The sequence below is a fragment of the Coregonus lavaretus genome (assembly GCF_964263955.1).
Source record: "Coregonus lavaretus genome assembly, chromosome: 23".
NCBI lineage: Eukaryota > Metazoa > Chordata > Actinopteri > Salmoniformes > Salmonidae > Coregonus > Coregonus lavaretus.
In genome coordinates, this window is record NC_140010.1 from 4,295,555 (window position 1) to 4,321,054 (window position 25,500).

General features: G+C 42.9%; 1 protein-coding gene across 1 annotated transcript; it reads left to right on the forward strand.

The window, feature by feature from the left end:
* Positions 1-7,170: 7,170 nt before the first annotated feature.
* On the forward strand, positions 7,171-23,392 carry cplx4c (complexin 4c; the record flags this gene model as incomplete). Its single annotated transcript, XM_084188040.1, has 3 exons — positions 7,171-7,343; positions 19,117-19,204; positions 23,165-23,392. 3 exons carry the CDS (start codon positions 7,171-7,173, stop codon positions 23,390-23,392), a joined length of 489 nt encoding a protein of 162 aa, XP_084044166.1.
* Between the last annotated feature and the right edge of the window lie 2,108 nt (positions 23,393-25,500).

The following is a 25,500-nucleotide window of genomic DNA, read 5'->3' on the forward strand; positions in this document are numbered from 1 at the left end:
GGGCTCAGGACTAGACTCATTGCTCCAGAGTTAGAATGCATCATCATCATCGTCGTCATCATCATCATCATCACATAGAACAGTTCTAGAACTGAACATTCTGAACACTCTAAGGAAGGACATCACTGACTGAGGTAAAAAAAAAAAAGGCAATGATGACAGTATATTGTCATTGGCCACATATAGTGGAAACATAGCCTGTGCTCTTACCAACTCCATTGCTGTCAGTGTCAAGACAAACCTTGGTATGACAATGTGACACAGGGAGTTAGCGTGAAAGTACAAACAGACTGACACTCAGGCTAGTAGAACACAGTAGAGTATAGAACACTCACATTCAACAGGAAGTTCTCTGTCTCCTGTAGCCGACTCTGAATGTTTCTGTTTTTCTTCTTCTGTCCTCTTCCTCTTCCCTGGGAAGCCCAGGATAATCCACAGGTAATGCTTGGTGATGAGACCAGGTAATGCTAGGTGATGAGACCAGGTGAGGCCAGGTGAAGCATGCTATATGTGCCAACCAGGGGCTCAGGTCCAGGCTCCAGCCCTGGGTGTCACCGCTCCAACCCTGTTCGTCTCAGCTCCAACCCTGGGTGTTTGGGACCGCTACAGGCAGAGAATGGCTCCCTGTGGACCTGTGTGGGTAGGAACCACAGTCTATGGTAGGAACATACACCTGTGTTCTGTTCTGTTCAGCAGAGCTCCCTTCTGCTAAAACAACAGTTTCTCATCTGTGTCCAGTTGCTGTGGGAATAAACGTTCCTCTCCATGTACTCCAGATTGTGTTGTGATGATCTATCTGTGGCCCTTTATTCCTAACGGGATCTCCTCTCCATCTTCTTCAGAGTTCACACACGTTAGAACACATGCACACCCCGTCCCCAGCTGTAATGCCCAGGCAGGCTCTCTAATCCCGCTGCGATGACATCATGGTTGTGGTCGCTGTGTGATGGGGGGTTATGTCATCTCACCCGTCTGATTCACACATACTCTTCCTCTCCATCTTCTTCCTCCTTTCTCTGTGTGAATCTGATAGACTGGAGTTATAATACACAGCCTGTAGGAGTATGATCTGGTTGGTTTAGTCTTCTATGAGCAGTTATTCCTGCGTTCGGCCCTAGTTTTTCATATTCGTTTATCCCTCACAAGCTGTTAAAGATGGACGATTCCTCATGCACACTCTTCCCTGGCAACAGCATCTCTCTCTCTCTCCCGCTCTATCTCCCCTCTCTCTCTCTCTCTCTCTCTCTCTCTCTCTCTCTCTCTCTCTCTCTCTCTCTCTCTCTCTCTCTCTCTCTCTCTCTCTCTCTCTCTCTCTCTCTCTCTCTCTCTCTCTCTCTCTCTCTCTCTCTCTCTCTCTCTCCTCTTTCAGCTGCTCTCTCTCACTTTTTAATAAAGTCCTTCTCCACATAATTCCGCTCCCTGCTCTCTCTCATTCTGCCTGTGCCACTGATGTTTGCATTTCTCCTCCCCATCCTCCTCTTCCCCTTTACTCTCCCTCCTCCCCCACCTCCCCCTCCCCTCCCACCTCCCCCTCCTCTCTCTCCTCCCCCTCTTCCCCTCTACTCCCCCTCCTCTCCCTCCTCTCCCTCCTCCCCCTCCTCTTTCACTCAGTACAGCTGCACGGCGCTCTGGGCAGTGTCAGAGTACAGAGGGATGCATCTCTCCCTCTAGGGCTGTAATGCACGCTTCCCAAGCGGCACAGCCACTGGTTTTCTGACCCTGCCATTGGCTGAGAGGGTGAGGTGAAATGCATTTTGGGGCATGTTTACACGTTCTATTAATAACTTGAGTTCTAAAAGCAGGCTGATTCCCAGCACCCTCCACATGCTGCATTTTCATCAGGAGACCTTAAAAGCTTTCAAATATACTGCGCATTAGAGCTCACAATTGATACCAATACTATATTACCGACATACATTTTACCGACATGTTCAAAGTATACATACAATATGTGTGATAATAAAAAAAGTCCTATTGTATACATGAAGATACTTTTTCTCTTGGCACAAGGTTGACATAATGAGCCCCCCCCCCAAAAAGCAGCTTGAGTTCATTTCTTAAAGGACGAATTCAACAGAGAAATTAATCATGGTCACTATCCTCTTAGTATCTCAGAGTAGAAACACACACAGTGCCACGGGTTAGCTTGGTTTCAGATAGGTCTTTTGTCTAGTTAAGTTATTTTTGTATTGAGTCTATTTCTGTATCCAGTCAGAGTCCTATTCTAATCCAGTCATGTGTAATAATGGCCAGTTGCTTTCCTTGTGTCTTGCATGCAGAACGCTTTGTCCAGAGGACACACTCTTACATTGCATTGAGACAGCTAGCTTAGACTCCCAGGGTAGATTCCATGTCAGATAGTCTACATACATCATGGTTATATCATTTGTAACCATGTCTTCACACTATGGGTGCTATAGTAAGGTCTACTGGCGCTCTCTCTTGGAAGTCTTATGTTCCACATAGGTATGAAGAGGATTAAGGAAAACAGGTCGACAGGAACTCACCTCACCTCTGTGTCTTCACGTGTCTGCCACAGGGTGGCGCCAGAGAGTACTATCTCATCTGATGCTACTGCCTTGTTTCCCAGTTGAGATGTAACTAGAGCTTTACGATGATCGTTTTTATGACCGCTTCCCAAACATGCGCTTAGAGAGAACGTTCTCAGTGCGTCGTTAGACCATGTGTCGATACTGATAGGATCACAAGAAAAGCAGCGCTGCTCTCGGATCAGGTTTCTCCATTCACATCATACTTTTACATTATAATTATTCCACAATACTGACAACGGATCGGCTCCTAGAGAGATATTACCACCCATGGCTGCAAATAGGCTTTTTATTGAACATGAAAATTGATTTCAATATGAATAAAATATCTTATATAGGCCCATGTAGCCTATGTATCTTTTCATGTAGTAATCTCGGTTTTCATTTAAAGCATAATTGAATCCTTGACTTGTTTGTAACAATTGCAAATAGTTTGGCAACTTTCTATTTGTAGTCAACTTGGTTTTGAAGTTATAGGCAGTCACAGTCAGACAGATATCCTGACATCTTGATTCTATGTTTAGAGGAGATCGTCTATGAATAAAGTGAGGCGGAAGGGCGAAATAGCATCTAACGATGTACTTTGGCCGCTCTACGAGTGGTCTGGACTCGTAGATGTGCGAAGGTTTTTAGGAGCCACGTTACTAACGAAGGCTCTAGGAAACACCTGGCATCGATCCCACTACAGTAAAGACTGAAAACCCCTCCCTGGTATGGATCCCACTAAAGTACAGACAAGGCTGATAGGTAGAGTCACAATCAATTAGGTATAGGACCACAGGTGAGCTCCTGTCAGATAGTTAAACTTACACACAACAGATTTACAACATCCCACTGTTCCCAGGAAAGTAATAAACATATGTATGCTGTGCATGCAAGCATGTGTTCGGAGTGTGTGTGTGTATGGGTTTATGGGTGGGAGGATTATAGGTAGTGATTTGAATTAATCCTCCTATCCACCCTAGTGTAAGTAGATCTACTGTTTGTATCTTGCCTGTAACCTTGAATGTTCCTGCATAACAGTAACGTATAGAACCAATACATACATTTCCTTCTAGGTCCAAATTTGCAGTAATTCATTACAGTAATTCATTACATTAATTCATTTAGCTTGCCTGCCGAATCGGGGCCAGTGGAATAGTCCCAAAAATACAAACCTAGCCCACTTAGCAAGCTTCATCAAGGGCACCTGAAGAAAACAGATACTATACTGAACAAAAGTATAAACGCAACATGTAAAGTGTTGGTCCCATGTTTTATGAGCTGAAATAAAACATTCCAGAAATTTTCCATACACACAAAAAGCTTATTTCTCTCTGCACAAATGTGTTTACATCCCTGTTAGTGAGCATTTCTCCTTTGCTAAAATAATCCATCCACCTGACAGGTGTGGCATATCAAGAAGCTGATTAAACAGCATGATCATTACACAGGTGCACCTTGTGCTGGGGATAATAAAAGGCCACTCTAAAATGTGCAGTTTTGTCACACAACACAATGCCACAGATGTCTCAAGTTTTGAGGGAGCGTGCAATTGGCATAATTGCTGCAGGAATGTCCACCAGAGCTGTTTCCAGATAATTTTATGTTAATTTCTCTACCATAAACTGCCTCACAATTTGGCAGTACGTCCAACCGCAGACCACGTGTAACCACGCCATTCCAAGACCTCCACATCCTTCTTCTTCACCTGCATGATTGTCTGAGACCAGCCACCCGGACAGCTGATGAAACTGTGGGTTTGCACAAACAAATATTTTCTGTACAAACTGTCAGAAACCGTCTCAGGGAAACTCATCTGTGTGCTCGTCGTCCTCACCAGGGTCTTGACCTGACTGCAGTTCGGCCTCGTAACCGACTTCAGTGGGCACGCTGGAGAAGTGTGCTCTTCAAGAATGAATCCCAGTTTCAACTGTACCGGGCAGATGGCAGACGAGCGTTTTGCTGATGTCAACGTTGTGAACAGAGTGCCCCGTGATGACGGTGGGGTTATGGTATGGGCAGGCATAAGCTACGGACAACGAACACAATTGGATTTTATTGATGGCAATTTGAATGCACAGAGATACCGTGACCATATCCTGAGGCCCATTGTCGTGCCATTCATCCGCCACCATCACCTCATGTTTCAGCACAACAATGCACGGCCCCATGTCGGAAGGATCTGTACACAATTCCTGAAAGCTGAAAATGTCCGAGTTTTTCCATGGCCCGCATACTCACCAGACTGTCACCCATTTAGAATGTTTGGGATGCTCTGGATCGACGTGTACGACAGCGTGTTCCAGTTCCCGCCAAAATCCAGCAACTTCGCACAGCCATTAAGGATGAGTGGGACAACATTCCACAGGCCACAGTCAACAGCCTGATCAACTATGCGAAGGAGATGTGTGGCGCTGCAATGAGGCAAATGGTGGTCACACCAGATACCCAGTCATGTGAAATCCATAGATTAGGGCCTAATTTATTTATTTCAATTGACTGATTTCCTCATACAGTATGAGCTGTAACTCAGTAAAATGTTTGAAATTGTTGCATGTTGCGTTTCTATGTTTGTTCAGTGTAATTGGCCCCAGGTCTGAACCATAGGTACACACGAAACAAGTAGGGTTCAATATAGTGCCAAGTAATGGTTATTTGGCTTGTAACCGTAGTGGACCCCCTATTGGTGCTATATATAACTATTTTTTTGGAAGGTTCTATAAAGAACCATGCTCATAAGGTTTTAAATGGAACCTGTATGGTGCTATAAAAAAAAAACTTTTCCTAAGGTTCTATAGAGAACCATTAATAAAAGGTTTCTACAGTATTTACCACCAAAAAATGGTTCCGCTATGGTTACAACTATTTTGGGGGCTTTATAGAACCCTTTTTTTATGGTTCTTTATAGAACCTTTATGGAGAATGGTTCTATAAAGAACCTTTGTTAATCTCAAAGATTCTTCGTAGATCCTTTTGAAGAACCATACAGAGTTATGTATTTATTCCTTTAGGTGTAATTATTGTGTCTAACTGACATGCTGAATCGGGTGTGCTATTCTGGAACCACTGGGAGTCTGTGGAGAGAATTGAGAACCACTAATTTAGTCAACTGTTCTCAATTGACACAAGGACATATAATATGTGAGTCTTTCGCAAGACACCATCACTGGTCAACAGATGAGATAAACTGGAATGACACTCACTCATCGTTGCACAAAAAGAGCTGTGAGCAAACCCCAAAATACTCTAATGAGCCACCGCCCCTACATTTAAATTATTACTAAAAGAGGAAAGAACCCTTTTCTGAATTGCAAAGAACCATTAAAGGGCTCAAAGGGTTATTTGAGTCATTATGGTTCCACATAGAATTATCACCCTTCCCAAAGAACCCTTGAGGAACCCACTTTTCTTAGTGTGCAGACCTGGTGTGTGTGGGATCCAGGTAGGCTGACTTTGTGTGTGGGATCCAGGTAGTCTGACTGTGTGGGATCCAGGTAGTCTGACTGTGTGGGATCCAGGTAGTCTGACTGTGTGGGATCCAAGTAGTCTGACTGTGTGGGATCCAGGTAGTCTGACTGTGTGGGATCCAGGTAGTCTGACTGTGTGGGATCCAGGTAGTCTGACTGTGTGTGGGATCCAGGTAGTCTGACTGTGTGTGTGGGATCCAGGTAGTCTGACTGTGTGGGATCCAGGTAGTCTGACTGTGTGTGTGGGATCCAGGTAGTCTGACTGTGTGTGGGATCCAGGTAGTCTGACTGTGTGGGATCCAGGTAGTCTGACTGTGTGGGATCCAGGTAGTCTGACTGTGTGTGTGGGATCCAGGTAGTCTGACTGTGTGGGATCCAGGTAGTCTGACTGTGTGGGATCCAGGTAGTCTGACTGTGTGGGATCCAGGTAGTCTGACTGTGTGGGATCCAGGTAGTCTGACTGTGTGGGATCCAGGTAGTCTGACTGTGTGGGATCCAGGTAGTCTGACTGTGTGGGATCCAGGTAGTTTGACTGTGTGGGATCCAGGTAGTCTGACTGTGTGGGATCCAGGTAGTCTGACTGTGTGTGTGGGATCCAGGTAGTCTGACTGTGTGTGTGGGATCCAGGTAGTCTGACTGTGTGTGTGGGATCCAGGTAGTTTGACTGTGTGTGTGGGATCCAGGTAGTCTGACTGTGTGGGATCCAGGTAGTTTGACTGTGTGTGTGGTCCAGTGGGAGCTTCCAGCCAAGGTGAGGTCTGTTCAGCCGGCCCCTGGTCAGCGCTGGTCAGTACTGGTCAGTAGGCTACATGTAATGAGCTAAGCTCTTGAGCGGTTTTACTCCAGCCAGAATACATTGACACCCAGATCCCCTCACCTTGACAGACAACAGCTTATGGTGACACCAGGAAAAGTTATACTCTACAGAACACAACATCATCGCAGCTCTGCATAAACTCTTCAAATCAAAACCTCTATTTGCACTGAGCAGGTCAACATTGTGGATTTTTCTCTTAAAACTTGATTTAGCCCACTGCAGTAAAAGGTTAAAACTCAACTACTCTCTCACTCTACATTTGAGGCAGTTGTGGGCCTCTTTCTAACACCCTGCTTCCCTCCCCTTCCCCCTGTAGTACTCCTCTGCAGTTCTGTAGCTCATCAGCTGGTCCAGGATGTCGTTCATGATGAAGGCCATGTTGGGGAGTAAGTTGAAGGATATGACGGGAGGAGGAGGAGGAGGAGGAGAGGCCGAGGTCCCTGCGAGAGATGGGAAGGAGACCCCTGAGTCTAAAGGAATGTCCAGAGAGGAGTTCGAGGAGTACCAGAAACAGCTTATAGAGGAGAAGTGAGTAACCAATCAATCAATTGATCAACTGATCAAGTTCTATTTGCATAGTGCTTTGAACAAATTCATAATAAATGAATTACCCTGTAACCCTAGCTAAAAACCCCAAAGAGCAAAGTGTACCAACGTGTCTTTATAACTGAACCTAAATCCAGAATTAGGCTGGTATGAGGGATGGCTAATTTCCTCACAATAGCAGATTAGCAGATGAGGCAAGTCAGTGCAACTAGTCAAAAAAGATTTATGTTTCAAGACTTATGTTTTTACATGCTATATTAACATACTGCCTCTGATCTGGCGGACTCACTAAACACAAATGCTTTGTTTGTAAATTATGTCTGAGTGTTAGAGTGCCCCTGGCTATCTGTAAATTTAACAAACAAGAAAATTGTGCCATCTGGTTTGTTTAATATTAGGAATTTGAAATGATTTATACTTTTACTTTTGATACTTAAGTATATTTTAGCAATTACATTTACTTTTGATACTTAAGTATATTTAAAACCAAATACTTTTAGACTTATACTCAAGTAGTATTTTTCTGGGTGACTTTCACTTTTACTTAAGTCATTTTCTATTAAGATATCTTTACTTTTACTCAAGTATGTCAATAGTGTACTTTTTCCACCACTGGTAACTAGTAACTGTAATGGATTACATTTAGGAAGTAACCTACCGAACCCTGTGGACAGGAAGAGAGAAGCTGAGGAACTCTGATATAATATAATGAAAACAGAAGCTTTGTTTCATGCTAACGTGACATGAACATGAACTCGCTACTTCCAGTAACATGTTAGAACTTTAATGCTGGCCCAAATTAATAATGCAAAAGGGGCCAGCTGGCCCAAATTAATAATGCAAAAGGGGCCAGCTGGCCCAAATTAATAATGCAAAAGGGGCCAGCTGGCCCAAATTAATAATGCAAAAGGTGCTAGCTGGCCCAAATTAATAATGCAAAAGGTGCCAGCTGGCCCAAATTAATAATGCAAAAGGTGCTAGCTGGCCCAAATTAATAATGCAAAAGATGCTACCTAGCCTTATTGAATAATGAAAAAAGGTGCTACCTGGCCTTATTGAATAATGCAAAAGGTGCTAGCTGGCCTAATTGAATAATGCAAAAGGTGCTAGCTGGCCGTATTGAATAATGCAAAAGGTGCTAGCTGGCCTTATTGAATAATGCAAAAGGTGCTAGCTGCCCTAATTGAATAATGCAAAAGGTGCTAGCTGTCCTTATTGAATAATGCAAAAGGTGCTAGCTGGCCTAAATGCTCTCATGCATAATTTACCAGCAAAACATGTTGATGCTACAGACAGTAACATCTACAACAACTCTCAGAGACCTATCTAGCTTCATAACATGAGCGTAGAGTGTGTCAATGTTGAAGTCACAACCATTTTCCAGTGGTCTGTCTTAGAGCAGCAGAGGTAGTGGCATTACAGTATGTTTCTGATAACTAACACAGTACTTCAGTATGTCTGATAACTAACACAGTACTTCAGTATGTCTGATAACTAACACAGTACCTCAGTCTGATAACTAACACAGTACTTCAGTATGTCTGATAACTAACACAGTACCTCAGTCTGATAACTAACACAGTACTTCAGTATGTCTGATAACTAACACAGTACCTCAGTATGTCTGATAACTAACACAGTACCTCAGTATGTCTGATAACTAACACAGTACCTCAGTATGTCTGATAACTAACACAGTACCTCAGTCTGATAACTAACACAGTACCTCAGTATGTCTGATAACTAACACAGTACCTCAGTATGTCTGATAACTAACACAGTACCTCAGTATGTCTGATAACTAACACAGTACCTCAGTATGTCTGATAACTAACACAGTACCTCAGTATGTCTGATAACTAACACAGTACCTCAGTATATCTGATAACTAACACAGTACCTCAGTATATCTGATAACTAACACAGTACCTCAGTCTGATAACTAACACAGTACCTCAGTATATCTGATAACTAACACAGTACCTCAGTATATCTGATAACTAACACAGTACCTCAGTATGTCTGATAACTAACACAGTACCTCAGTATGTTTCTGATAACTAACACAGTACCTCAGTATATCTGATAACTAACACAGTACCTCAGTATGTCTGATAACTAACACAGTACCTCAGTATGTCTGATAACTAACACAGTACCTCAGTATGTTTCTGATAACTAACACAGTACCTCAGTATATCTGATAACTAACACAGTACCTCAGTATGTCTTATAACTAACACAGTACCTCAGTATGTCTGATAACTAACACAGTACCTCAGTATGTCTGATAACTAACACAGTACCTCAGTATGTCTGATAACTAACACAGTACTTCAGTATGTCTGATAACTAACACAGTACCTCAGTCTGATAACTAACACAGTACCTCAGTATGTTTCTGATAACTAACACAGTACCTCAGTATGTCTGATAACTAACACAGTACCTCAGTATGTGTCTGATAACTAACACAGTACCTCAGTATGTCTGATAACTAACACAGTACCTCAGTATGTCTGATAACTAACACAGTACCTCAGTATGTCTGATAACTAACACAGTACCTCAGTATGTCTGATAACTAACAAGGTACTTCAGTATGTCTGATAACTAACACAGTACCTCAGTATGTCTGATAACTAACACAGTACCTCAGTATGTCTGATAACTAACACAGTACCTCAGTATGTTTCTGATAACTAACACAGTACCTCAGTATGTTTCTGATAACTAACACAGTACCTCAGTATGTCTGATAACTAACACAGTACCTCAGTATGTCTGATAACTAACACAGTACCTCAGTATGTCTGATAACTAACACAGTACCTCAGTATGTCTGATAACTAACAAGGTACTTCAGTATGTCTGATAACTAACACAGTACCTCAGTATGTCTGATAACTAACACAGTACCTCAGTATGTCTGATAACTAACACAGTACCTCAGTATGTTTCTGATAACTAACACAGTACCTCAGTATGTTTCTGATAACTAACACAGTACCTCAGTATGTCTGATAACTAACACAGTACCTCAGTATGTCTGATAACTAACACAGTACCTCAGTATGTCTGATAACTAACACAGTACCTCAGTATGTCTGATAACTAACACAGTACCTCAGTATGTCTGATAACTAACACAGTACCACAGTATATCTGATAACTAACACAGTACCTCAGTTTGTTTCTGATAACTAACACAGTACCTCAGTATGTCTGATAACTAACAAGGTACCTCAGTATGTCTGATAACTAACACAGTACCTCAGTATGTTTCTGATAACTAACACAGTACCTCAGTATGTTTCTGATAACTAACACAGTACCTCAGTATGTCTGATAACTAACACAGTACCTCAGTATGTCTGATAACTAACACAGTACCTCAGTTTGTCTGATAACTAACACAGTACCTCAGTATGTCTGATAACTAACACAGTACATCAGTATGTCTGATAACTAACACAGTACCTCAGTATGTCTGATAACTAACACAGTACCTCAGTATGTTTCTGATAACTAACACAGTACCTCAGTATGTCTGATAACTAACACAGTACCTCAGTATGTTTCTGATAACTAACACAGTACCTCAGTATGTCTGATAACTAACACAGTACCTCAGTATGTCTGATAACTAACACAGTACCACAGTATGTTTCATATAACTAACACAGTACCTCAGTATATCTGATAACTAACACAGTACCTCAGTATGTTTCTGATAACTAACACAGTACCCCAGTATGTCTGATAACTAACACAGTACATCAGTATGTCTGATAACTAACACAGTACCTCAGTATGTTTCTGATAACTAACACAGTACCTCAGTATGTCTGATAACTAACACAGTACCTCAGTATGTCTGATAACTAACACAGTACCTCAGTATGTTTCTGATAACTAACACAGTACCTCAGTATGTTTCTGATAACTAACACAGTACCTCAGTATGTCTGATAACTAACACAGTACCTCAGTATGTCTGATAACTAACACAGTACCTCAGTATGTCTGATAACTAACACAGTACCTCAGTATGTCTGATAACTAACACAGTACCTCAGTATGTCTGATAACTAACACAGTACCTCAGTATGTCTGATAACTAACACAGTACCTCAGTATGTCTGATAACTAACACAGTACCTCAGTATGTCTGATAACTAACACAGTACCTCAGTATGTCTGATAACTAACACAGTACCTCAGTATGTTTCTGATAAATAACACAGTACCTCAGTTTGTCTGATAACTAACACAGTACCTCAGTATGTTTCTGATAAATAACACAGTACCTCAGTTTGTCTGATAACTAACACAGTACCTTAGTATGTCTGATAACTAACACAGTACTTCAGTATGTCTGATAACTAACACAGTACCTCAGTATGTCTGATAACTAACACAGTACCACAGTATGTTTCATATAACTAACACAGTACCTCAGTATGTTTCTGATAACTAACACAGTACCTCAGTATGTCTGATAACTAACACAGTACCTCAGTATGTTTCTGATAACTAACACAGTACCTCAGTATGTCTGATAACTAACACAGTACTTCAGTATGTCTGATAACTAACACAGTACCTCAGTATGTCTGATAACTAACAAGGTACCTCAGTATGTCTGATAACTAACACAGTACCTCAGTATGTCTGATAACTAACACAGTACCTCAGTATGTCTGATAACTAACACAGTACCTCAGTATGTTTCTGATAACTAACACAGTACCTCAGTATGTTTCTGATAACTAACACAGTACCTCAGTATGTCTGATAACTAACACAGTACCTCAGTATGTCTGATAACTAACACAGTACCTCAGTATGTCTGATAACTAACACAGTACCTCAGTATGTCTGATAACTAACACAGTACCTCAGTATGTTTCTGATAACTAACACAGTACCTCAGTATGTCTGATAACTAACACAGTACCCCAGTATGTCTGATAACTAACACAGTACCTCAGTATGTCTGATAACTAACACAGTACCTCAGTATATCTGATAACTAACACAGTACCTCAGTATGTCTGATAACTAACACAGTACCTCAGTATGTTTCTGATAACTAACACAGTACCTCAGTATGTCTGATAACTAACACAGTACCTCAGTATGTCTGATAACTAACACAGTACCTCAGTATGTTTCTGATAACTAACACAGTACCTCAGTATGTCTGATAACTAACACAGTACCTCAGTATGTCTGATAACTAACACAGTACCTCAGTATATCTGATAACTAACACAGTACCTCAGTATGTCTGATAACTAACACAGTACCTCAGTATGTCTGATAACTAACACAGTACCTCAGTATGTGTCTGATAACTAACACAGTACCTCAGTCTGATAACTAACACAGTACCACAGTATGTCTGATAACTAACACAGTACCTCAGTATATCTGATAACTAACACAGTACCTCAGTATGTCTGATAACTAACACAGTACCTCAGTATGTCTGATAACTAACACAGTACCTCAGTATGTGTCTGATAACTAACACAGTACCTCAGTATGTTTCTGATAACTAACACAGTACCTCAGTATGTCTGATAACTAACACAGTACCTCAGTATGTCTGATAACTAACACAGTACCTCAGTATGTCTGATAACTAACACAGTACCTCAGTATGTTTCTGATAACTAACACAGTACCTCAGTCTGATAACTAACACAGTACCTCAGTATGTTTCTGATAACTAACACAGTACCTCAGTCTGTCTGATAACTAACACAGTACCTCAGTATGTTTCTGATAACTAACACAGTACCTCAGTATGTTTCTGATAACTAACACAGTACCTCAGTATGTTTCTGATAACTAACACAGTACCTCAGTATGTTTCTGATAACTAACACAGTACCTCAGTATGTTTCTGATAACTAACACAGTACCTCAGTATGTTTCTGATAACTAACACAATACCTCAGTATGTTTCTGATAACTAACACAGTACCTCAGTCTGATAACTAACACAGTACCTCAGTATGTCTGATAACTAACACAGTACCTCAGTATGTTTCTGATAACTAACACAGTACCTCAGTCTGATAACTAACACAGTACCTCAGTATGTTTCTGATAACTAACACAGTACCTCAGTATGTCTGATAACTAACACAGTACCACAGTATGTCTGATAACTAACACAGTACCTCAGTATGTCTGATCACTAACACAGTACCTCAGTATGTGTCTGACACCTGCATGGTAGGCTACACACAGTAGAGGTTTAATGTGGCCTGCTGTGTATCATATAAACACTGGTTGAGTGGTTTAGTGATTAGCCTCATTTCAACACTAGCTGCCTGTCAAGCCACGAGTGTCTGTCTCTCACAGAGGGGAGGGTAGAGCAGAACGACGGGCACATACTGTTACATGTTCATGAACACATATATCCACATATCCACATGAGGCTCAGGTGATGTCAGTGAAAGGCAGGTATAAAAACTGTAGGCTGTAGGTTCCAGGCAGCATGGCTTACTGTAATGACTGGAGGCTGTGGCTCACTAGGCTCATGTAAGCCTGGCCAGGCAGGGGTCAGGGGGATTAGGGTCTGGGTCTGGGTCACTGTCTTCGGACAGGTGGGTCACTACTACAACATGGCGATGCTAGTCCCTCCAACAACTGGTGTAATAACTGACCAGCACTGTGCTCCAGACAACCCTTCTTCTTCTTCTTCTTCTTCTTCTTCTTCTTCTTCTTCTTCTTTTTCTTCTTCTTCTTCTTCTTCTTCTTCTTCTTCTTCTTCTTCTTCTTCTCCTTTGCTATTGCTCCAGAGAGTCAGCAACTGGTAACCACACATGCTCCAACCCGACTTAGCTATTTTGTGACTTTTTATCCTTAATTGTTTTGTACAGAAAGCTCACACCATTATCACTTCTGACCGCCAAGTACTTTTGAACTACTACTAACCTTGACTTCAACCTTGATTTCGGCTCCTACTTCCCTTGTTGACACCAGACCCTACTCCATTGTTCGGGCTACCCAAGCGTCGCAAGCGAAGACACAGGAGGAGGGGTGGAGTCCTTGTTAGACTCAGACGCAGAGAAAACCGTCCGGCACTCCCCTCCATTTCATTGGCAAATGTACAGTCACTTGAGAAAAAGATGGATGAGCTCCGTTTGAGAGTTTCCTACCAACGGGACATAAAAAGCTGTAATATTGTTTGCTTTTCAGAAACTTGGCTGACGAGTGATATGGAGATAATACTCAAGGATTTCTCCATGCTTCGTCGTGACCGGACAGTGGACTCTGGCAAAACCAAAGGGGGAGGGGTGTGCCTTTTTGTAAACAACAACTGGTACACTGCTTCAAGTGTAAAGGAAGTCTTAAGCTTTTGCTTACCTGAACTAGAATACATGGTAAATTGCAGACCTTTTTATCTTCCAAGAGAGTTTTCATCTGTAATCATCACTGCTGTCTACATCCGAGACGAGAATGGCACTAAGCAGGCACTCAACGAGCTGTACAGGGCCATAAACAAACAAGGAAATTCTCACCCAGAGCCACGTTTCTAGTTGGTGGAGACTTTAACGTGGGGAGACTGAAATGCATTTTACTGCACTTTTACCAACACGTCTCCTGTGCCACAAGTGGCGTTAACAGTCTGAACCACTTTTACTCTACCCACAGAAACACATACAGATGTAGGATCTTAATTTGATCACCCTGTTGCGGGAGAACCTTCCTGCAATGCAGGAAATGTAAAACCTGTAGTGTATTTCAGGTTTAGAAAGGCTTCTGAAGTTTGTAATTTCCACTTAGACATTTTAGACTTGATTTTCCCTTTTCCACAAAAATGTCCATTAATTATGTATATATATATATATTTTTGTCATTTAGCAGACGCTCTTATCCAGATCGACTTACAGTTAGTGAGTGCATACATTTTTCATACTGGCCCCCCATGGGAATCGAACCCACAACCTTGGCGTTGCAAACGCCATGCTCTACCAACTGATTTACACGGGGCCTAATCCACATAATAATTAACATTTCCTGTTGCATTTCCTGTTTCGGCAAATCAGACCATGACTCCATCCTCCTGCTTCCTGTTTACAAGAAAAAACTCAAACAGGAAGTACCAGTGGCACGCTCAGTACGGAAGTGGTCTGGTAAAGCAGATGCTAGGCTACAAGACTGCTTCGCTAGCACAGACTGGAATATGTTCAGCGATTCATCCGATAACATTGAGGAGTTTACCACATCAGTCACAGGTTTCGTCAATAAGTGCATCGATGACGTTGTTCCTGCAGTGACCGTACGTACGTACCCTAACCAAATTACAGGCTGCATCCGCACTGTGCTAAAGGTTAGAGCTACAACTTTCAAGGAGTGGAACACTTATCCGGACGCTTATAAGAAAGTCCGCTACGACCTCCAACGAGCCATCAAATATTGAAAAGGTCAATATAGGACTAAGATAGAATCCTACTACACCGGCTCTGATGCTCGTCGGATGTGGCAGGGTTTGCAGACTATTACGGATTACAAAGGGAAACCCAGCTGTGAGTTGCCAAGTGACGCAAACCTCCCAGACAAGCTGAATGCCTTATACGCTCGCTTGGAAGGAAACAACACTGAGCCAGGCATGAGAGCCATTGCTGTCCCAGACGACCGTGTGATCTTGCTCTCCGTGGCCGATGTAAGACTTTTAAACAGGTTACCACTTGCAAGGCACTGGACCAGAAGGAATACCAGGGCGTGATCTCAGAGCATGTGCAGACCAACTGGCAAGTGTCTTCAAGGACATTTTAAAAATCTCCTTGTCCCATTCTGTAATCCAACATGTTTCAAGTAGACCACCATTTTTCCTGTTCCTAGGAACTCAAAGGTAACCTGCCTATATGACTATCGCCCCGTAACACTCACATCTGTAACCATGAAATGCTTTGAAAGGCTGGTCATGGCTCACATCAACACCATCATCCCATCATCCCAGACACCCTGGACCCACTCCAATTCTCATACCGCCCCAACAGATCCACAGATGACGCAATCTCTATTGCACTCCACACTGCTCTCTTCCACCTGGACAAGAGGACTACCTATTTTAGAAGGCTGTTCATTGACTACAGCTCAGCGTTTAACACCATAGTGCCCTCCAAGCTCATCGCCAAGCTTGGGACCCTGTCAAACCAAATTGACCATGGGCATTACAATCGGGTCCATGCAGCTGTGCTCTGAATTGATGATTACTTGGGTGCTGCCAGCTGTGGGCATGTGGGCAGGATTGAAATAAACCCAACCCAAGTAAAACTGTTACGGTACCCTTCATTAAGTGACATGCAATTTTTTCCTATCATCTTGCAAATCTCCGTTTTGGACGAGACTGACTTTATGACCAAAATTATTCTATTTACATTTTGTAGTCAATTTTGACACTAGAATAAATGTTTCTGACTCATATCGATGCCACATAGGCCGTTTTCAAAATTAGAAGTTGCTTTTTAGGTGAAGTCGCTCGTTAAAGACGTCCTCCAGTGATTTTTGAACTTTTCCTGTTGAAAAGTGATATCCCAAGTATAAATATAGTACACACACTAAAGAGTAGAAAATATGTTGAGTTAAATAGTCTCAGTAGTCTCAGTACTTCCATACTTAACAACACGGTTATAATAGTGCTTATAAGTCTATCTACCTTTCCCCTAAAGGAAACCCAAGGACCTGTATACAGTCTGACCTTAATCTCCCTCTAATCAAAGACATGAGGGACAACTCACTTGTCCTTATATGAAGAAAAACATCACCAAGAGATGCTAAATAATCAAATAGTGTACCGTAATATAATGAGGCAAATACTGTAACCTTGCTTAGTCATGTTCTTCCTGTTATTAGAATCCCTTCCTCCCTGGCTGCCATTGGATTTCTATGAACCTATTGTTCTCAACCCTATTTCCAGCTACAACCATCTCTATCTCCACCTCCCTGACCATATCCTATACAGTGGGGGAAAAAAGTATTTAGTCAGCCACCAATTGTGCAAGTTCTCCCACTTAAAAAGATGAGAGAGGCCTGTCATTTTCATCATAGGTACACGTCAACTATGACAGACAAATTGAGATTTTTTTTCCAGAAAATCACATTGTAGGATTTTTAATGAATTTATTTGCAAATTATGGTGAAAAATAAGTATTTGGTCACCTACAAACAAGCAAGATTTCTGGCTCTCACAGACCTGTAACTTCTTCTTTAAGAGGCTCCTCTGTCCTCCACTCGTTACCTGTATTAATGGCACCTGTTTGAACTTGTTATCAGTATAAAAGACACCTGTCCACAACCTCAAACAGTCACACTCCAAACTCCACTATGGCCAAGACCAAAGAGCTGTCAAAGGACACCAGAAACAAAATTGTAGACCTGCACCAGGCTGGGAAGACTGAATCTGCAATAGGTAAGCAGCTTGGTTTGAAGAAATCAACTGTGGGAGCAATTATTAGGAAATGGAAGACATACAAGACCACTGATAATCTCCCTCGATCTGGGGCTCCACGCAAGATCTCACCCCGTGGGGTCAAAATAATCACAAGAACGGTGAGCAAAAATCCCAGAACCACACGGGGGGACCTAGTGAATGACATGCAGAGAGCTGGGACCAAAGTTACAAAGCCTACCATCAGTAACACACTACGCCGCCAGGGACTCAAATACTGCAGTGCAAGACGTGTCCCCCTGCTTAAGCCAGTACATGTCCAGGCCAGTCTGAAGTTTGCTAGAGTGCATTTGGATGATCCAGAAGAGGATTGGGAGAATGTCATATGGTCAGATGAAACCAAAATATAACTTTTTGGTAAAAACTCAACTCGTCGTGTTTGGAGGACAAAGAATGCTGAGTTGCATCCAAAGAACACCATACCTACTGTGAAGCATGGGGGTGGAAACATCATGCTTTGGGGCTGTTTTTCTGCAAATGGACCAGGACAACTGGTCCGTGTAAAGGAAAGAATGAATGGGGCCATGTATCGTGAGATTTTGAGTGAAAACCTCCTTCCATCAGCAAGGGAATTGAAGATGAAACGTGGCTGGGTCTTTCAGCATGACAATGATCCCAAACACACCGCCCGGGCAACGAAGGAGTGGCTTCGTAAGAAGCATTTCAAGGTCCTGGAGTGGCCTAGCCAGTCTCCAGATCTCAACCCCATAGAAAATCTTTGGAGGGAGTTGAAAGTCCGTGTTGCCCAGCGACAGCCCTAAAACATCACTGCTCTAGAGGAGATCTGCATGGAGGAATGGGCCAAAATACCAGCAACAGTGTGTGAAAACCTTGTGAAGACTTACAGAAAACATTTGACCTGTGTCATTGCCAACAAAGGGTATATAACAAAGTATTGAGAAACTTTTATTATTGACCAAATACTTATTTTCCACCATAATCTGCAAATAAATTCATTAAAAATCCTACAATGTGATTTTCTGGATTTTTTTTCCTCATTTTGTCTGTCATAGTTGACGTGTACCTATGAAGAAAATTACAGGCCTCTCTCATCTTTTTAAGTGGGAGAACTTGCACAATTGGTGACTGACTAAATACTTTTTTTCCCCACTGTATATGGTATATCTAGGGCCCAAGGTTTCTCCTGGTTAGGTCAGGTTGTCAGTACAAATTCCAAGCCCTTTGGTTTTTATATGTATTACTTGGTGTGAATTTGCTTCCATATCTATAGAATTAACACATTGAGGGAGTTAAATCGAAGTGACTTTCTTTCCCTTGCAGGGTTGAGCGGGACAAGGAGTTTGCCACAAAGAAGGCGGAGAGGGCCAACCTGAGGTCCTGCCTGAGGGACAAGTACCGCCTACCTGAGGTAAGAGCTGTCTTAATGTAGGCCCAGGATTGGGAACTAACTGATTACATGTTACATGTAATCGGATTACCAAAAAAAATATGTGTAATCAGTTATGTTAGCAGCAAAAATATTGTAATCAGATTAGAGATACTTTTGATTTGATATTTATTGGATTACTTTTAAATTTAAATTTCTGTTTTCTCAATGACATTCAACTCAGCATTGAAAAAAGGTGCAAGTTTAAGTTTGTCCCACCTGAGCGAGTCTGACCACAAGTCAGAAACCACTATGATGACACACCAAATGCGTTTGATGGATCCTTTTTGTCTTCTTCTAATGCCTCTTAAAGGGAGAATAATCCAACAGTAACTGAAAGTAATCAGATTACGTTACTGAGGTTGGATAATCCCAAAAATACCTCACTGATTACAATTGTGTAACTAGTAACTGTTTTAATTTAGAAAGTAATTGAGCTGTGTAGGCCTGACTACTAACTTCAGATACGTGGAACTTAAAACACATGAGTTAGCCCGTAGCCCCCAATGAACACGTTGATCCCCTGTAGACAATGGAAACATGACTGTCAGAGCCCAATCAGTCCTGGACACATACAGTACCAGTCAAAAGTTTGGACACACCTACTCATTCAAGGGTTTTTCTTAATTTTTACTATTTTCTACATTGTAGAATAATAGTGAAGACATCAAAACTATGAAATAACACATATGGAATCATGCAGTAACCAAAAATGTGTTAAACAAATCAAAATATATTTTATATTTGAGATTCTTCAAAGTAGCCACCCTTTGCCTTGATGACAGCTTTGCACACTCTTGGCATTCTCTCAACCAGCTTCACCTGGAATGCTTTTCCAACAGTCTGCGGTCCAACTCATCCCAAACCATCTCAATTGGGTTGAGGTCGGGTGATTGTGGAGGCAAGGTCATCTGATGCAGCACTCCATCATCCTTCTTGGTCAAATAGCCCTTACACAGCCTGGAAGTGTGTTTTGGGTCATTGTCCTGTTGAAAAACAAATTATAGTCCCACTAAGAGCCAGATGTAATGGCGTATCCTGCAGAATGCTGTGGTAGCCATGCTGGTTAAGTGTGCCTTGAATTCTAAATAAATCACAGACAGTGTCACCAGCAAAGCACCCCCACACCATCACACCTCCTCCTCCATGCTTCACAGTGGGAACCACACATGCGGAGATCATCCGTTCACCTACTCTGCGTCTCACAAAGACACAGCGGTTGGAACCAAAAATCTCAAATTTGGTCTCATCAGACCAAAGGACACATTTCCACCGGTCTAATGTCCATTGCTCGTGTTTCTTGGCCCAAGCAAGTCTCTTCTTATTATTGGTGTCCTTTAGTAGTGGTTTGTTAGCAGCAACTCGACCATGAAGGCCTGATTCACACAGTCTCCACTGAACAGTTGATGTTGAGATGTGTCTGTTACTTGAACTGTGTGAAGCATTTATTTGGCCTGCAATCTGAGGTGCAGTTAACTCAAATGAACTTATCCTCTGCAGCAGAGGTAACTCTGGGTCTTCCATTCCTGTGGTGGTCCTCAGGAGAGCCAGTTTCATCATAGCGCTTGATGGTTTTTGCAACTGCACTTGAAGAAACTTTGAAAGTTCTTGAAATGTTCTGGATTGACTGACCTTCATGTCTTAAAGTAATGATGGACTGTCGTTTCTCTTTCCTTATTTGAGCTGTTCTTGCCATAATATTGACTTGGTCTTTTACCAAATAGGGCTATCTTCTGTATACCACCCCTACCTTGTCACAACACAACTGATTGGCTCAAATGCATTAAGAAGGAAAGAAATTCCACAAATTAACTTTTATCAAGGCACACCTGTTAATTGAAATGCATTCCAGGTGACTACCTCATGAAGCAGGTTGAGAGAATGCCAAGAGTGTGCAAAGCTGTCATCAAGGCAAAGGGTGGCTGTCATCAAGGCAAAGGAATGCCAGACTTTGATTACAAAGTTTGATGACAAAATTTGCCCACGATGGAACGCCGCAACCCTTTCCTGTTCAAGTGAGCACAGCACAACAAGGTGGCGAATCACATCTCTGCATGTCTGGCAGACATATCAGTGTGGATGTCGGATCACCACCTCAAGCTGAACCTCGGCAAGACAGAGCTGCTCTTCCTCCTGGGGAAGGACTGCCCGCTCCATGATCTCGACATCACGTTTGACAACTCCATTGTGTCCTCCTCCCAGAGTGCAAAGAACCTTGGTGTGACCCTGGACAACAACCTGTCGGTCTCCGCTAACATCAAAGCGGTGACCCGATCCTGCATGTTCATGCTCTACAACATTTGCAGAGTACGACCCTACCTTACACAGAAAGCGGCACAGGTTCTAATCCAGGCACTTGTCATCTCCCGTCTGGATTACTGCAACTCGCTGTTGGCTGGGCTCCCTGCCTGTGCCATTAAACCCCTACAACTTATCCAGAACGCTGCAGCCCGTCTGGTGTTCAACCTTCCCAAGTTCTCTCATGTCACCCCGCTCCTCTGCACACTCCACTGGCTTCCAGTTGAAGATCGCATCTACTACAAAACCATGGTGCTTGCCTATGGAGCTGTGAGGGGAACGGCACCTCCTTACCTTCAGGCTCTGATCAGACCCTACACCCAAACGAGGGCACTATGTTCATCCACCTCTGGCCTGCTAGCCCCCCTACCTCTATGGAAGCACAGTTCCCGCTCAGCCCAGTCAAAGCTATTCGCTGCTCTGGCACCCCAATGGTGGAACAAGCTCCCCCACGACGCCAGGACAGCGGAGTCACTGACCACCTTCCGGAGACACTTGAAACCCTACCTCTTTAAGGAATACCTGGAATAGTATAACAGTAATCCTTCTACCCCCCACCAATTTGTAAGTCGCTCTGGATAAGAGCGTCTGCTAAATGACTTAAATGTAAATATAAATGCACTTTGAAGAATCTCAAAAAATATATATATTTTGATTTGTTGAACACTTTTTTGGTTACTACATGATTCCATATGTGTTATTTCATAGTTTCACTATTATTCTACAATGTAAAAATGTAAAAAAATAAAGAAAAACCCTTGAATGAGTAGGTGTGTCCAAACTTTTGACTGGTAGTGTATATACTGAACAAAAATATAAATACAACATGCAACAATTTCAACGATTTTACTGAGTTACAGATCATATAAGTAAATCAGTCACTTGAAATAAATAAATTAGGCTCTAATCTATGGATTTCACATGACTGGGCAGGGGCTCAGCCATTTGTGGCCTGAGAGGGCATAGGTCCACCCACTTGGGAGCCAGACCCAGCCAATCAGAATGAGTTTTCCCCCACAAAATGGCTTTATTACAGACATATATACTCCTCAGTTTCATCAGCTGTCCGGGTGGCTGGTCTCAGACAATCCCTCAGGTGAAGAAGCTGGATGTGGAGGTCCTGGGCTGGCGTGGTTACACGTGGTCTGTGGTTGTGAGGCCGGTTGGACGCACTGCCAAATTCTCTAAAATGACTTTGGAGGTGGCTTATGGTATAGAAATTAACATTAAATATCTGGCAACATCTCTGGTGGGCATTCCTGCAGTCAGCATGCCAATTGCATGCTCCCTCAAAACTTGAGAAATCTGTGGCATTGTGTTGTGTGTTAAAACTGCACATTTTAAAGTGGCCTTTTATTGTCCCCAGCGCAAGGTGCACCTGTGTAATGATCATGCTGTTTTATCAGCTTCTTGATATGCCACACCTGTCAGGTAGATGGATTATCTTGGCAAAGGAGAAATGCTCGCTAACAGGGATGTAAACAAATTTGTGCACAAAATTGGAGAGAAATCAGCTTTTTGTGTATATGGAACATTTCTGGGATCTTTTATTTTAGCTCATGAAACACGGGACCAACACTTTACATGTTGCGTTTTATAGATTTTTTAAGTATATACATTTTCGACTATGTGTCTGTTTCTCAGAGTGGCCAGGACGAAGCCATGGTTAAGATGGCGGGAGATGACCTGGACCTCCCTGAGGACCTAGCCAAGATGGTGGACGAGGATGAGGAGGAAGAGGAGGTGAACGACTCACTCCTAGGGCAGCTACATCAACTGCAGAACATGGACATGGACCAGCTGAAGACCAAAGCCCAGACCACCATGACAGAGATACAACAGGTGGCTGAGGAGAAGTGTGTCGTCATGTGATGAGTGATCATCAGACTTCTTCTACCCATTGATCTTTCTTCAGCATTTCAGCAGTCCATCGTGTGAACTTCCACGACAAGTGGGATTTACCCAACAAGCACTAAGTCTTTGTTATCATTTTACAATATTGTATGTTTATCTTCACAGAACCACCTAATCTTTCTGTTATTCAGTTGCCTCAGAAAATAGGAATAGCTGAGGCGCTGTGAAATCATACTATATATTGTTGCTGATGATGATCACACGGCATTTTGACTGGTACACTCAATATGGCCGCCGGTCCACCCATCACAAAATGTTGACTTCAGTGGGAATATCCGTTTTAGTGATGATATTTCTATGTATCCACATCCGAACCTGCTGAAACAGAGTCCAGACTGAGTACTTTAACTTGCACACTAATAATTCGATATTAAACTGATTATGACAGTAGGCCGAGTATGGAAAAAGTAATGAAAACACCTTCCTCTGCTTAACTTAATCGGCGTAAGGTATAAATCGAAGGAGGCATACACCGATTACAACACCTAGTTTTTTTAGCATTCTTTCAAATTGTTAGGACATGTAAACAGCTTAATCGGCATTCCAGCGGCATTCCAGCGGCGTTCCAGCGGCATTCCAGCGGCGTTCCAGCGGCGTTCCAGCGGCATTCCAGCGGCATTCCAGCGGTGTATTTGATCTGCTCATGTGCCAGCACTGGTAGCACAAGCTTTCCTCTTATGCCCGAGTAAAGTGAGTTCGGAAAAACTGAAAGTATGCATCTTAGAAGTAGTTTACGCATACAAACTTTATATATATATACGAACTCAGAATCAAATAGGCTTTGCAAAAATAACATGGTCTCTGTGGTAGAATGTTTATTTTGATTCATGATTTTATGCATTAATACCAAGTCCCAACAGTAAACAGGATTATTAGGGAACTCGTTTATCTTGGAAAGCATGTAAACGTTTTAAACAAACTATTATATTAATCTGACTATCCATAATAATTGTATTATTGTGTGCATGTAACCATGCTCACTGTCAATACATAAAAATACAAATAAATTATACTAGAATATAAGATGGTCTGTCTATAGTTAAAAGCATACATTGTCAGATTTCTTAGCAATTTTTCTTTGTCTGCTGTGTAGTAACAAAAAATAAAATACATAACTCTGAACAAGTCTTATTGCTTAAGTATACTGTATAGATAAACTGAAGGCTATATGTGTTGTCCAACATGTAAAGTGATGACAGTTGTTTGCTGTGTACAGGTCAGGGGTGTCAAACATGTGGCCGGCGAGCCCATTCAATCCGGCCCGCGGGTGGTTTGAGTTTATAGGTGATGGGAGGGAATAGTTGATGAGTGTTGAGGGGTGAGAGGTGAGGGGTAAGGGGGTAAGGGGTAAGGGGGTAAGGGTGGAGGGGGGAGGGGTAAGGGGTAAGGGGGTGAGGGGTAAGGGGGTGAGGGGTAAGGGGGTGAGTGGTAAGGGGGTAAGGGGGTGAGTGGTGAGGGGTAAGGGGTGAGGGGTGAGGGGTGAGGGGTAAGGGGTGAGGGGTAAGGGGGTAAGGGGGTAAGGGGGTGAGGGGTGAGGGGGTGAGGGGTAAGGGGGTGAGGGGTAAGGGGGTGAGGGGGTGAGGGGTAAGGGGGTGAGTGGTGAGGGGTAAGGGGGTAAGGGGGTGAGGGGTGAGGGGTAAGGGGTGAGGGGTAAGGGGGTGAGGGGGTAAGGGGGTAAGGGGTAAGGGGTGAGGGGTAAGGGGGTGAGGGGTAAGGGGGTAAGGGGGTGAGGGGTGAGGGGTAAGGGGGTGAGTGGTAAGGGGTAAGGGGGTAAGGGGGTGAGTGGTAAGGGGTGAGGGGTGAGGGGTAAGGGGGTAAGGGGGTGAGGGGTAAGGGGTGAGGGGTGAGGGGTGAGGGGGTAAGGGGGTAAGGGGTAAGGGGTGAGGGGTAAGGGGGTGAGGGGTGAGGGGTAAGGGGGTGAGGGGTAAGGGGGTGAGGGGGTGAGGGGTAAGGGGGTGAGGGGTAAGGGGGTGAGGGGGTAAGGGGGTGAGGGGTGAGGGGTAAGGGGGTGAGGGGTAAGGGGGTGAGGGGTAAGGGGGTAAGGGGGTGAGGGGTGAGGGGTAAGG